Source organism: Electrona antarctica (genome assembly GCF_951216825.1).
Source record: "Electrona antarctica genome assembly, chromosome: 11".
In the NCBI taxonomy this organism is placed as follows: domain Eukaryota; kingdom Metazoa; phylum Chordata; class Actinopteri; order Myctophiformes; family Myctophidae; genus Electrona; species Electrona antarctica.
In genome coordinates, this window is record NC_136792.1 from 41,936,053 (window position 1) to 41,951,376 (window position 15,324).

A 15,324-nucleotide genomic window follows, 5' to 3' on the forward strand; every position below is an offset into this window, starting at 1 on the left:
TGAAACGGCGTAAAGTGCCACTGGCAGCAGAGGGCGAGCCAAGTTTCTTGGGGTTTAGAAGATAGCTCAACCCTAAAATGGACTCACATGCTACTGGGTTTGGGGTGTCGTCAGATTGACCTGACGCCCTGACCTCAATGACCTCTGTGTGAGAACTGGAGTATCTCTGTGCTGGGTTCGACCTGACTCTGAATCTGTAGCAGTTTCTGAGGACATTATTACCAACTGTTCGATCTCAGTAAGGAGTACTGTAATTGGTGCGGAACACCATATATCACCAGTCAATGCACGGAGGTACCTTGTAATGTTACAACAGCAAAAACAACAACAACACTGGACTGGTTAAAAACTACAGGGGAAGCTTGCTTGCCTTCCCGATGCAGACCACACCGTATCTCATACAATATTCAAGAATTATGCAGTTGATGAGGACCTTTACAGTCAAAGCCAGATTACAGGTCCTTCCAACCAGACTCAATCTCTCTCTGTGGTACCCTAACACGTTTCCTCCTCATTGTCTGCACCATGACCACACTCCAGTTACAGAAACACTGTCACATATTCTTAATGGCTGCTAAGGGAATGTACATTGCTAGGCACGACAGAATTGTTGACCTATTAGCTAAGGACATAAGTTCATATGTTTCATCATCTAAAATGTATAAGCACTCACGTGTTTCAACTGCCATGTTCATGCACAATAATGAAAATGATGCCTTTTCAGATGTCACAGCTAATACACCAGATATTGTTGTTGTTGATGAGGACAGTAGAGAAGTGACCATTTTGGAAGTGGCATGTACATTTGACCACAGTCTGGAAGAGGCATTCCTTACCAAGGTGCTTAAGTACCAGCGTCTTAATGATGCTATTATACAGCTTGGCTACAAATGTAAACTACTTGTGTTCATATTTGGAAGCCTCGGTAGTGAGGGGCCTGCAGATTGCAGGCATGCCCAAGCCAAGAGCTAAGGCATCGGCAAAATTCTGTTCAGTGTCTGCAATATTGGCAGTCGCCATATATGGAGAAGGCGATGCTTTCTGTACCCGTGATCTGTATCCTGAAGCACTTGTAGAGTTTTTCAAGTTTGCACATCCACTATTGTTTGTGTTCAAGAATTTCTTGTAAAATGTGAATGCAAATAAATATGTTAAATGTGTGTGTGTGTGTGTGTGTGTGTGTGTGTGTGTGCGTGCGTGCCTGCGTGCGTGCGTGCAACCATACTATTATGTGTGAAAACTCACGGTGGGAGCATCTCAGCTAATAGTTTTTCGGTCCTATGTTTTTCCACCTCTAGCTCATCTGTCCTCTCTCTGATCAGGTCTTCCAGGTTGGAGCTGTATTGTTCCAGCATTCGCAGCATGGAGTCAATGATGTTGGTCTTCTTACCCTTGTTGATAAGCTTGAACTGGTGGGACAAAACACAGCCGGACAGGACTCAATCATGGAATCATCAATCATGCTGTGTGTTCCATGCAGGTCAACCTTTGCATATTGGCTCAATTAAAGCAATATTCAAACACAACATTATACGAATTCCAAAATTGCACGGTCAAAATTATTTACTATTTACAAGCAAAGTATTTGTAATAGTAGAGCAACCGGGTAAAACATGTTATAGCTGTATTAGCACTAATGCTACAGTGGAGTCATTGCTGCTGTATGGGGCCGAGACACATTGGATGCTCAGTGCTCACAGCACAGCAGGCTTTGGCCAGACTGATAACGTATAGATTCACTACGCGTACTCCCCGGAGGCGTGAGTGAATCCATGATGTTATGTGTCAGGCTAGGGAAAAGGCATACAGAACCAACTACCGGTATCTATTCTAGACACAATGTGGCAGGACAGCAGAGCTAGCAAAACTGCAGAGCTCAAGACCCCAATGCTAGACAGGGGTGTGGAGGCCAGCGATTCAGCAGTCCCGAGTTGGTGTCAGCTATTCCACACTCTTGCATCGCATCACATCAGAGCACTAATGCAATGCATGCCATAACCTGATTATTACCAGTATGTACAGTATGAACATGTGGGTGTGCAGTAAACACACACTCAATGTCTCAACTATTCATTCCAGTGCAAAATGTGTTCTAAATTAACATGAGATGTATAATAATGTGAAATATTAAACCTAGCTAGCTTCTTTTAAAATTATACATTTATAACTATCTATCTACCGGTAAGTTATTTAACCACAATGACCTGCTTCATCTATATACAATTGAGACGGTGACAAGTTGTGAGCGCACACTTCGTGCACAGTTAAGTTTGGAGACCGTGACGCATGTGGAAGCGCCGCCTACGCCCGTGCTCCGCGGCCGCGATACGTCGGTGACGTACCGACGTATCGACGTATCGACCCCTGCGTTTTCAACCTAGCTTTGTGTTTTCCCTTTCCGTGATGCGATGTTCCGAGAATATACACGGACAGCGGGCACACGACATTCGTGGAGAAAAAATAAAAAAATAAAGTGTGTGTGTATCTCACTCGGATCGCACTGCGATCACACACACGGGCGGTTCGTGCTTCTAGTACTCAAATATTCAAATTTGCATCGGTACATCCCAGTTCAACCACAGTCTGTTACACTGTTATAGGGTCTTGACTGACCTGATCAAAGATCTCGTCGAAAGCAGGCCTTCGGTCAGGGAGTTCACTCCAACACTGCTTCATCAGCTGGATGCACTCTAGTGGAGCCTGGTCAGGGGCTACGGTGGGGCGACACATGGGAGGAGGCTTCTTCACCTTGCGGATGATCTCTGGTGAACATTGGAGAACATTGTGTGAATACAATTCTTAGAGTTGTGGCAGTTCTAAGCACATTGATTTAAGATGTCATTACACTCAACAAGCTATTATATTATGCAGACATAATTGGAATTAAGAGGGGGGGAAATTACTGACAGAAAGACAGCAGTGGGTCTGAGGAAATAGTTGAATGAACGTAAAAGGTTTCAAATAAATATTGAAATATTGCATATCCTGCAAAAGTAAAACAAAGATCACAGCCTTTGGTTCAATCAGTAAATAAAGTAGGCCTATGTTGTAAATCTGAAGAACTAAAACAATTTAGCAAAGAGGCAGTCATAATTTATGGCATAGCGCCTAATAAGGGGTGAGCTGTCTTTAGAGTGTCCGTGTGTCCGTCTGTCCTTAGCTGTTTCACAACTAATCTCACAAATTGTTGCACCAATCAGAACATCTCCTGTGAATGATGCCATGGCAGTTAATCCCTGAATATGTCCCACATGTCCCTACTATTCTTTCTGTGTGTGAATATTTAATTCATAATGTAATAATTATTCACCACCCTGTACTGAACTGACATCAGATATACAGTACACAAGGAAGCCACGCCGTTATTAGACCATGTCTTGTTTTCTTTTTTTTATTCAGACTGCCTATAAATTAATGCAGTTTTTACATCAGTGGCAGGAAATGTGTTTATGGGAGTGAGAAGGATACCACTCATTCAACAACACAGGTCTTACAAAGTAAGACTGAGCTTGAGTGATAGCAGATTAAGCGCAGAGCTCCCTATGCATCAGCACATGGTTATCTGATAACAAGGTATCCCTGTACAACATGGAAAGGCAGACAGAGGACATTTAAACAAATTGGCCAGCATTGAGTGGAGGTGAGAGGAGAGGTCATCAAGGCCTCTAAATAAATTGGAAGTAGCAAGCATATGTGGCAGTAGGGAAAATGGTGGCTAAAACCACATTTTGAAAAAAATGGAAAATTGACAATGAAATATCTGGTGATTGCAATGGTGAAATGTCACCTAGATTGTGTGGTTAGTTCATGGTTCTGCAGGCTTCCAGAACAGAGTATTAAAGTATTTTGAAAGTCTTCAAAATCTTTTCAAAGTTCCTTTGGAATCCATGTGGTTCCATGTGTGCACAGTTTCAGAAAAATGTCTCAAAGTTATGGGGAATGTCTCAGAGTTATGGGGTCATTGAAAATAAAAAGTCCTAATGCGCCATAGTGTCATATATGTAGTAAATCAGTGTCATACATATTCTGATGAAAAGGGCTGGCATTCAGTAATTGAGTTGTACTGTACTGTACTGTACTGTACTGTACTGTACTGTACTGTACTGTACTGTACTGTACTGTACTGTACTGTACTGTACTGCGTGTGTGTGTGTGTGTGTGTGTGTGTGTGTGTGTGTGTGTGTGTGTGTGTGTGTGTGTGTGTGTGTGTGTGTGTGTGTGTGTGTGTGTGTGACGAAATAGCTGCTAAAAACTGTGCACCTGTGCACAGTGTGAAGCTCAACAGATCCACTTTGTCACCTGTTGGTACCCTAAACAGACAAAACCATAGGGACACACATTGCTGTGCATTGGATTGGCTACACCACTCAACAAGAAAAACATCTAAAGATTTGCCACAGACAAGGTCAAGTCTTGCCACGGACACATTTGTCTCAGTCTTAATTTCCATTTGTAACCAATTGGACCCGTATTTGCTTACAGTTGTACACTCTGTCAGTTAAGTTAAATGTCCTGACCACACATTTTACAGTTCGTGTGGCCAATGCTCCAACCGGGCATTCCATTATGGTAGCCCCAACATGCAATAGAGCGTCGCAGTCCCGCCCCCTTTCATGACGACGCCAGGCCCAGGAAATGAATCCGTTTTTCCGTTTTTTTCTACTTTCTAATTCTTTGTTTGGCCCGAAAAATTGTGTTTGTTGTCATGATTTGTCACGACAAGAGTTGGCTTTGTCCGCTGCGTAAACGTCTTTAAATAAATACTTTCTGAAAAGTCTATGAGGAAAATGAACGGGGATTTCTTTTCCGGGTCTCTCGAGGGGGCGGGACTGCAACGCTCTATAGGATAGTCCTCTAACAACCAACCAGTCACACCTACCCTCAGGCGATAGCCCCAACATGCAATATGGTGGTCCTCTAACAACCAACCAGTCACACCTACCCTCAGGCTGTAGCCCCAACATGGAATAGGGTGGTCCTCGAACAACCAACCAGTCACACCTACCCTCAGGCGGTAGCCCCAACATGGAATAGGGTGGTCCTCGAACAACCAACCAGTCACACCTACCCTCAGGCGGTAGCCCCAACATGGAATAGGGTGGTCCTCTAACAACCAACCAGTCACACCTACCCTCAGGCGGTAGCCCCAACATGGAATAGGGTCCAAGAGGAAAATTAGCAAGAGAGGCCAACTTTGCTTTACTTCCCGTATCTGCGTGAGGTGGGCGGAAACATTATTAGGAGACGGGAAGAATGTTGGAGTCTATTCATTTCCAATGGGAGAATGAACGTGAACGCAGCTTCTGAACCATTCCTTAACTCCATGGTCACTGAACTAAATACTGGACCCAATCATCACAAGGCACACAATATTTACAAGATATTCATAGTAAAATGGCTTCTTTTAGCGAGACAAATCGGGAGAAAATCTACTTTGTTAATGACATTTCTTTATCCCAGCAACAAACTCTCGTGAGATGTGAGATGAGTCCGGAAGCCTCTCTCTGTCCATCTGCAATTTGACGGACAACACATAGGGGGCTCTGGCCCCATATTTAAGATGACAATATGTGAATATTATAACGTGAAATGAATGGACATGTGTGAAATGTGTGTTCCAATGCTTAATAATATAATTTTCCTAGACTCTTGGTTGATGGGGGCTGATTTTGACATTTGCCATAATGCTCTCAATGCTCATTCACATGACGTTAGTGTTGTTGTCAGCCTGGGAGAGGGGAGGGGAGGTCGGGGAGAAGCAAACCACGCCTACTATATTTAGGAGACCATTTGTAGGCTTTGTGTACCATTTCGCCTATAGTGGCTCCAATGAAGTTGACCCATCTTCATAAATAGACCATCTTTGATAGGGTGGTCCTCTAACAACCAAACAGTCACACCTACCCTCAGGCTGTAGCCCCAACATGGAATAGGGTGGTCCTCTAACAACCAATCAGTCACACCTACCCTCAGGCGTTAGCCCCAACATGGAATAGGGTGGTCCTCTAACAACCAATCAGTCACACCTACCCTCAGGCGTTAGCCCCAACATGGAATAGGGTGGTCCTCTAACAACCACCTCTTGGAGTATGATGGCGAAGCTGTACACGTCTCCCTTAAAGGTCCCTTTATGGCACATCTCTGGATCCCGCAGCAACTCTGGAGCTGTCCAAAATTGATCTGTGAGGAAAGAAGGTGACTGAGCATATACTTCAATTGACAGTGTGTGTGTGTGTGTGTGTGTGTGTGTGTGTGTGTGTGTGTGTGTGTGTGTGTGTGTGTGTGTGTGTGTGTGTGTGTGTATGTACTGTATTACCTTCGGATCGTGGTTCTTCCCGAGGAGCTTTCTGGGACTCCAGCAACTCATTGAAGCCATAGTCCGTGATCTTCAACACAAAACGTCCGTCTACCACGCAGTTACGAGATTTCAATCTGCCATGGGGGAATTCTCTATTGTGTAGGTATTTCATACCCTGGCAGGACAGTAAAATACATTATTTTGCTGTTGAAACCTTTGTGTAAACTTGAGAAATGGTTGCCTTGTTCTGACGCCAATGACAATGACAGCCAAATATGCCAAGATGATGATCAACTGCCAATCAATGGGCAACTTACCTTAATGAGATCAAGCAGCAGTGAAGACTTGAACATCCAATCTAATTTGACATCCTCATTCCTCAGCAGATCTTGCAGACTGCCTCTCGAGCAATGCTCTGTTACTATCGCAAACTCTGGTGGGTCCGAGAAGAACCCAAGGAAAGGGTTCACGTTCTCATTTCTCAGGTCCTTCATCTAGGGAAGTAAACACAGCGGATGAGATCACAAAAGGAACAAATGGTAACATTTCAATGTGGCTTTCAGATACATCTTCAATATAGAGAGACCTATTATATCTATTGAGTGTGTGCGTGCATGCGTGCGACAGACAGACAGACAGACAGACAGACAGACAGACAGACAGACAGAATTTGACCTTTGACCTTGACCTTGGATACAGAATGCTGAAACACTATCTTGGTACCAGAGTAATCTAGTAAGAGAGTGGCGACACGCTTTGATCTCGCCGCAAAGCGGGCACCTCTGGCCTATAGTTCCAAACATTGGAACTATCCCATTGAGATAGAATGAGCACTTCCGCATTCCATTGTTACAATGGGAGTCAACGCTAGTGTCGCTCTCTCGCACTCTCTGATTAGATTACTCTGGTTGGTACTAAGCCCCTGTATAAAGTGTATGTATAAAGTGTCATTCAAATCGGAGCAAGAATGAAGGCGGTAGAATGATGGCAATCTTTTTCTATTTATAGTATGAATGTTCTTGACCTCTGACCTTGACTTTGGGCGGTATTGAATTCCTCTAAAACTTGATGTCATTTGGAGCAAGAACACAGTTTTGGAATAAGCTCAAATGCTTTACCTTTGTAAAAATCCTGGCATTCTTCTGCTTCACTTCCTTGAATTGTCCCTCCTTAAACCTCTTCAGCCACACCCAGTCACCCTGGGAGATCGACAACACAGTTAGGAAAACATATAGGCAAGCTTGCATGATTGTCTATTGTACTAATAATAAGCACAGCAGAGCTCAAGGTACAGAAAGGAACACAGTCAAATCCTCAGTGTGAATTTAGCTCTGAGAATGTGCAAATGCAATAATATATTTGTAGTTTGTACACTCAGAGTTACAAATGGACATTCACACGGATGTCATTGTCAGCTGTAATTTCAATGTGACTTACCTCGTACACAGCTATGTTACTTGCCCCATTTGAATGAGCGCTGTTCACAGAGTTGTCTCCAGACTTTACGCTATTCCCCTCGATTGCACTCTTAGACTCTGAAAAATCTTTCTGTGGGACAACAGAGATGAATACATGTAATCATGAATCTTTAGTTCATACAGTGCAGAGTGCAGTAAGTGTTGATTAGACATAGCAGACTCACAAACAGAATTACTGACATTAAAACTGGCTGTCTGCAATCACCAGTATGCTGCTGCTTAATGCTTATGGGGCAACACTGCTGTCCGATCACTGGCTTTGTTATTATGGGGATTTATTCTATTTATAAGAATTATTAAACGTGTATCACTTTGTAAAGACTGAGGTAAAATAATCCTTTATTTTCAATTATGACAGACAGGTGAGAAAGGTTCCCAAAATATGGACTACAACCTTTTTGAGGGACCCTCCTCCAATGCATGTCTTTCCGAAATTGTGGCAGCCAAGTGAAGTCTATGGACTTTTAATGTTTGTTTAGAGCCTAATAATTATAAATGCCCCATCACCGGCCACATCTATGGACTAATGTTTGCTTAGGGTAGTTATGATGAATGTTTTTGCCAGCCAAGTCTATGTACTTGTTTAGGGCAGTTAAGGACAACGCAAGACAACATCTCGCTCATATAAATACCATCTTGTAATACATTTATTTCATTATTTCAGTTTTCACGGATATGAGAACATCAACATGTCCCCCAAAAATCTAGGCGCCCCTCACGTCACACGAGTGTGATTTTTATAGGCAAAAGAACAATATTATATTGTTCTTACAGACTACTGAGCAACACTTTGAGAATATCTCTTCGATATTATTGAAACACGTAGCTGAGTAGTCTGTAAGTAAAGAAAATCTGTTTTAAGTACTGTAGATCACTGGACAGTACGCTAGAACATATTCAAACTTAGGTGCTAAACTTTTGTTAATAAGACGGTTTGCTAGACGATAGACAAGGGCCTTACCGTACTGCTCATCTGTACTTCGATAAAAGTGAGATCGTCTAGGGTCAGGAGAATCCGATTGGGCCCCTTGACCATCTGCATATGCTGGACTCTTCTCCTGCAAACCAGATTAGGGTTCAGATGAGATATAGAAATCTATCCAATCTTTGGCAATAGTACAGTTGTAGTATAGCCTACTCGAAATACTTAGAATTTCGAAATACTAGTGCAAGTTGATGAGTATGAAACAATTTTTCTTTCATGAAAGTGACACCAATTATAGCTATTTTAGCAGCTATTTATATAGTTAATTATAGCAGCTATTATATTAATAAAATGTGTTCAGAACACAATGAAAGCCATCATTCTCAATATCCTTGATTATCCATGATTTCTCATTTTAGTTTTTGCTGAACCCAACTCTCAATTTCAATTTTCCATTGATTATACATTTATTTTCACATCATAATGCAGGGTTAAATGTATTATATATGCTTTTATATTCTGTCTGTATACAGAATTTGAGTTAACGTTACTAGTGGAAAATAAGCTAATGCACAAAGGAAGTATAGGGGAAAGGAACACCATGGTTAATCAGTAATTTACATACACAAGAACATATTGCTATTTACGTAATGTACCTTATAAAACAACTGAGACCGATTCCTCCTAAAGTGAGAAGGACGATGACAACCAATATCGCGATGACATAGGTGATGTCCACACCTATAGGCGAAAGAATGATGGTAAGGGAAGGTGGATGATAGATCTCACACACAGGAGGAATGCAATTGAACAGTCAATAGACACATGTATCACATCAAGTGAACATGGCCACATGTTATACACACACATGTATTTCAGTTGCATCTGCTTTATCAGTAATAATACAATGGCAAAACCGTGCGTGCGTGTGTGCATTGTGCAACTGTGCAACTGTGCATGTGTGCGTGCGTGCGTGCGTGCGTGCGTGTGTGCGTGCGTGTGTGCGTGCGTGTGTTTGTATATGTTGTTTTCCTTTTCCTGATCTTCTGATGTATTGTGATGTTTTTTATATGATATTGTATTACTCGACGACGCTGAAAATGAGTTTAATTAATCAGTGTAATTTCGAGAATAAATCAAACTTGAATGAATTAATGTGTGTGCGCGTGTGCGTGTGCGTGAGCATGCGCGTGTGCGTGTGCGTGAGCATGCGCGCACACACACACGGGCAGTGGGCGGGCACGCACCAAACCAAAGGCCTTTTACCTCCATTGCAGATAATGCTGCGGTCAAACCAGCAGCTGGAGTCAGCAGCTGGCGGGGAACCTCCTGGGAACTGAATAGACCTCCCGGTCCCAGTGAAGCGAAGTTCTTCCACTGTCAGGTCCAGTATGTATGCGCTGTACAGCCGACTCCCCCTCCTATTAGAATCCAGGAGGACATAGCTGGTGGTTCCTTCTCCCCCGGGGTCCACCATGATCTTCTGGTTGAAGCCATTGAGGGTGGTGTTCCTGGTGAAGTAGGCCAGGTTGGAGGCTGACAGCCACCTGCCAGCTTTCCTGGCGTTGCTGATGGACCTGGCCAGCAGGTAGATGCTGTTGTAAATGGTCCCAAACAGTGGGTTGACCTGCAACACAAGATGAGGTCAATCAGGTCATAGAATCACACATGACCACTGAGATGAGGATGTACAGTATTGCTCTATTGGAGCTGCATTGCACTGCTCTTAAGCTCCCGGTAGCCATCATTGACAGCATCTTGAAAATTATGCTTTTCCGGCAGGTATATTTTCCTCGATTTTTGAGTGGTGCTCCTATAGATAGCTATATGTCCCTGGGTCCCTGGCTGTGTCCCCACCCTGGGCAAGACCTACGCTGAAAAGACTATCAGCAGAAGTTGCAGGATTTTAGCGGAAGTATCGCCCAAGGAAATTACGTTGATGCTTTACAAATCAGTTTACATTCTCCGCGAATGAAACAAGTGTTGTGATTGGTTGGGAAAAATATCGTATCCGGGGGAAATACATCTGACGGATGTTCCGGAGGATACATCCGCCGATAGCTTCTCTGCCTTACGTTGTGACCATGCTTTTCTTTTCGCAGATAAGTAAGCCTGGGACCGAGGCTACTGTGTCCCTGGCTGGGTCTGTCTGAGCACGAAATAGCATTTGGTTGGTTTTCACAACCAAGTGTCACTGTTGCGCAGCCTAACACACACACACACACACACACACACACACACACACACACACACACACACACACACACACACACACACACACACACACACACACACACACACATATATGATGATTGGGGTGTTACATTACGTACAGTACAGTACAGTACAGTACAGTACAGTACAGTACAGTACAGTACAGTACAGTACAGTACAGTACAGTACAGTACAGTACAGTACAGGGACCCATCGGGGACCCCCACACGGTAACTCTGTCATTTCTCGACCGTTTCGGATGCGGGGCAGGTCGCCGGAACTGGCCACCCTGGCCACGTTCCTGTGGGTCTGGAACTTCGGCGAGATCCGATCGTGCGGTCACCCCCCCGGCCCGGTACAAAGTTGTTCCGCCCCTGTCTAGTATGCAATGCCTGTTGTCATAGCACCCATTTTAACTGTCTGTCTGTGTCCCACATGAGCTCTCTGTATCTGTCTGTCTGCCTGCATGTCTGAAGAGTGCTGCAAACTGACTGTGAAAAGTGGACTGGTTCAATTGGCAGGTGTGGGGGTTGCCATGGCAATCAATTGGCTGAGGCAGAGGCTGGAAATTGCACAGGTGAGGGGATTTAGGCTGATATATGCCCACTAGCAGAGCCTGACCAGAGCTTTTTGTGGTGGTTCTGGAGAACCGTGGGTCCGACCCACAGAGACGTGGCGCATTTATAGTAGGATGGAGCACTTACATATTTTCACATGCTACACACACAGGTTTGTGAAACAAATGGAAGTGAATGAACAAGGGGATTCTCCACACAGTGACCCCAGAAGTTCTCGGTAAAAGTAACAATAGAGAAGAACATGCATACAATCATATATTCTACAGAACTTCCATGTCATTCTAGAAAATAAAATCACTGTCCTGGTCAAGGAAGGCTTATTATACTCTGATGCTATGATCAATTTACCTCCTCTGGCTCCATGCCAATTTGCAGCTCCTCTGAACTTGTGGCCATGTCCAATGCCTCGTTGAAGGACATGAGCTCTGAAGAAACAGTGATGGTGAGCACAGCATCATAGGCTTCCCGCAACCTGCTGCTGTTCTGCAGGGGGAAGTAGGAGGTGTTTGTGTAGGGTAGGCTGTAAAGGAGAGTGTCGTAGGGCACAAACACATACTGGCCCCGAGTCAGGCCCATATCCCGGGCCTTGAGGAGAAAGTTAGCCTGCGGCTCTCCTCCAATTAGGACTGAGTGCATGCACATGATGATGACTGCAACACAGAAAGAAAACACAGTGGAGAGTTGTCAAGTGTGTGCATGGAGTTATACTGCTATTGCACTCAAGAGACAGCATAACTGTACATCTGCCATGTTGTTCTCATAGCCTAACTGAGTGGTTAAAGGTGCTCACAATGGTGACCATGTTAATAGGCTATCTTGTGACTGCTGTTGTTTTTTTGAGTGGTGCAACCACTCCTATAGACAGCTATGTGTGTCCCTGGGTCCCTGGATCTGTCTGTCTGTCTGTCTGTCTGTCTGTCTGTCTGTCTAAGCACGAAATAAAATAGCGTTATAGCGTTTGTTCACCACCAAGTGTCACTGTTGCACAGCCTAACACACAGACACACACAGGCCAGGGAGGAGGGCTTGTACAGTACAGTACAGTACAGTACAGTACAGTACAGTACAGTACAGTACAGTACAGTACAGTACAGTACAGTACAGTACAGTACAGTACAGTACAGTACAGCACAAGTACAATACAGCACCACCCACTTCAGACGGGTCTGATTGTTTTTAACTTAAAGAGAAAAATAACTACATTTATCAATGATTGACTTTTTGTCAGAATTAATTCAGAGCAAAGCGCCAGACACCCGGTAGGCTTAACAAGACATTATGCATTAATTTATTAAAGCATGTCCATGATCCTGAAAGACTCTTCTATACTGTCGGCACTGCATACAGTAAAGTAACCGTGTGTGATATGTGAATTTAGTTGACCATGCAATGTGGTCCTATAAGTCTTGTGTGTGTTTGCTCTCTGTGTCATTTCCAGTTGCCATTGCCTGAACGCGGACAACAAGATGCAACTTGTGAAATGAGTAGCAATTCTACAGTACTTTCTGTACACCAGAGGATTGTCAGGATTTGAAGAACTGTTACGTTCTTAGTTTACGCATGATTCATGATAACTACTTTTTATATGCCATGCTTTTGTTATTGCTTAATGTAATAATAATAATAATAAACCTTTATTTATATAGCACCTTTCAAAACGAGGTTACAAAGTGCTTTACAAAAAATAAAATAAGAACAAATGCAGTGCACACCAAAAACAACAGTTTACAATAAAAAATAAAGAACAGGCAATGTACAGAAATGCAGTAGGACATAAGAACAATAGGGAATGTTTAGAAAACGTTTAGGTGTTAAAAGCAGCTTTATAAAAGTGAGTTTTTAGGAGGGATTTAAAGCGGGGGACAGATTCTGCAAGCCTTATCTCGAGGGGGAGGGCATTCCAGAGAGCTGGGGCTCTGAGTGCAAAGGCCCGGTCACCTTTTGTTTTTAACTTAGATGTTGGGACCTCTAACAGCGCCTTGTCTGAGGACCTTAAGGTGCGCTGTGGGATATAGGGCTTAAGTAGGTCAGATATGTAGGATGGGGCCAGATCAGAAATGGCCTTAAAAGTTAAAAGTAGGATTTTAAAATCTATTCTAAAAGTGATTGGGAGCCAGTGCAGGGATGCCAGGATTGGTGAGATGTGGTCGTATTTTCGTGTACCGGTCAGGACTCGGGCTGCAGCATTTTGAACTAGTTGTAAGTGTTGGATGGATTTATTGGAGAGACAGGAGTACAGGGAGTTGCAATAATCGAGACGTGAATAAATTAATGCGTGGATTACTTTCGTTAAATCAGGGGTGGATATAGGAAGGGCTTGATTTTGACAATATTTCTAAGGTGAAAAAATGATAATTGAATGACCTTTTTTACATGGCCTTCAAAATTGAGGTCGGGTTCAAGGATAACACCAAGGTTCCTCACAGAGGGCTTTACATTTGGGGTAAGAGAGGCCAGGTTTTGCGCTAACATGGCTCTTTCTTGGGGTGGACCAAAAATGAGAACCTCGGATTTAGAGTCGTTTAGTTGTAGAAAATTGATTGACATCCAGTTCTTTATGTCTGCGAGGCATGCGTGGAGTTTTTGTATACTGGAGGGGTCTTTAGGATTGATGGGGAGATACAATTGGGTGTCGTCGGCATGTAAGTCGCTCTGGATTAAGAGCGTCTGCTAAATGCCTAAATTGTAATTGTAAATTGTAATGCAAGACCTTATAAATGGGCTGCCTGCTGTCTGTTGTCTGGGGTTTTGTTTTTATGCACTTCCGACAAAAAGTCAATTCAGTCAGTAGGCTATAACTCAACAAATTTAATTAACATAATAAATAACATAGTTAAACTACTAGACAAGTGCATTTATTAGAGCACAAATCTCAGCCAGGACCTCCCTCTGTTTTCTGTCTGAATCATGTGATGACAATGTTGTTGTTGTATGAAAAGGCATGGGGGATTCAGGGGGAAGAGGTAAATGTCTGTCATGACTCATGACATCATTATGGTGTAACCACAGTTGGAGACACATCTTTGAACAGTGAACATATTGAAAAGTAGTGTGGCAACTTGTCATTATCTTATCACTAGGGAAAACATGATGTTATAAGCCTAAATTCCAATTCATAGTACAGACATAGCATACATGAACTGGCAGGGGCAGACTGGAAGCAAAAGCCTGGGAATTTGAATGACATTTGTTATTTATATAAGTATGAGGAAGCCAATTAAACCCTCTGATCACAGTGTATCACATGAATGGAAGGACCCAAGCGTGATACTATGGGACTATATAAGTACCTTCTCTTTTGTAAGCCATATACTCACTGCAAAACATAGGTGAAATCTGTGACTCCAGCAGTTATGAATTTACATCTAGGTCAGGATAATCGAATCCAGTGGCCATAAAGTTTAACCCGACCTGTTCACCAGACAAAACATCTGGATGGAATTTCTGCTCCTGCCTCCTGGTGGTGGCTAAAATAGCCAAACAGTGAGCACTGGAGCCACAGGCTTACTGTAAGTAGGTCACCACTTTGGATGGATCTGTATTGGGGAACATAATAATGACGATCACAATTCGGAGAGGTAGGCTACACATTGTTTATAGACAAGCTGGCAGAGACGGGCACCAAGAATGTCTGTACTTCTTCTCCCTGCCTGTCAGCTGTCCTGCTCCTGCTGACCACAGCCAGGGTTTAAAACCAATTTAAAACATTTTCTGTGCTCAGAAAAAAACACTTTGGTGGACACAGCCTAGGTACAGTCAATGATGGCACCACCTGCATACATGGACATGCACTTTTGTATCATATTGTACTCTGGAGCACATTACGATTCC

The 15,324-nt window shown here is 43.3% G+C and overlaps 1 protein-coding gene across 1 annotated transcript in view; it reads right to left on the reverse strand.

Moving 5' to 3' along the window:
* gucy2f (guanylate cyclase 2F, retinal) overlaps positions 1 to 15,324 on the reverse strand; it is a 30,376-nt gene that overhangs the window by 7,600 nt on the left and 7,452 nt on the right. Inside the window, exons 3-13 of the mRNA XM_079514271.1 lie at positions 11,842 to 12,143; positions 9,968 to 10,328; positions 9,358 to 9,442; positions 8,738 to 8,834; positions 7,736 to 7,846; positions 7,417 to 7,497; positions 6,616 to 6,792; positions 6,317 to 6,473; positions 6,031 to 6,180; positions 2,614 to 2,762; positions 1,246 to 1,409 (exon numbers count right to left, since the gene is read on the reverse strand). Coding sequence (XP_079370397.1) covers positions 1,246 to 1,409; positions 2,614 to 2,762; positions 6,031 to 6,180; positions 6,317 to 6,473; positions 6,616 to 6,792; positions 7,417 to 7,497; positions 7,736 to 7,846; positions 8,738 to 8,834; positions 9,358 to 9,442; positions 9,968 to 10,328; positions 11,842 to 12,143 — 1,834 coding nt within the window. The remainder of the gene's footprint in view (positions 1 to 1,245; positions 1,410 to 2,613; positions 2,763 to 6,030; positions 6,181 to 6,316; positions 6,474 to 6,615; positions 6,793 to 7,416; positions 7,498 to 7,735; positions 7,847 to 8,737; positions 8,835 to 9,357; positions 9,443 to 9,967; positions 10,329 to 11,841; positions 12,144 to 15,324) is intronic.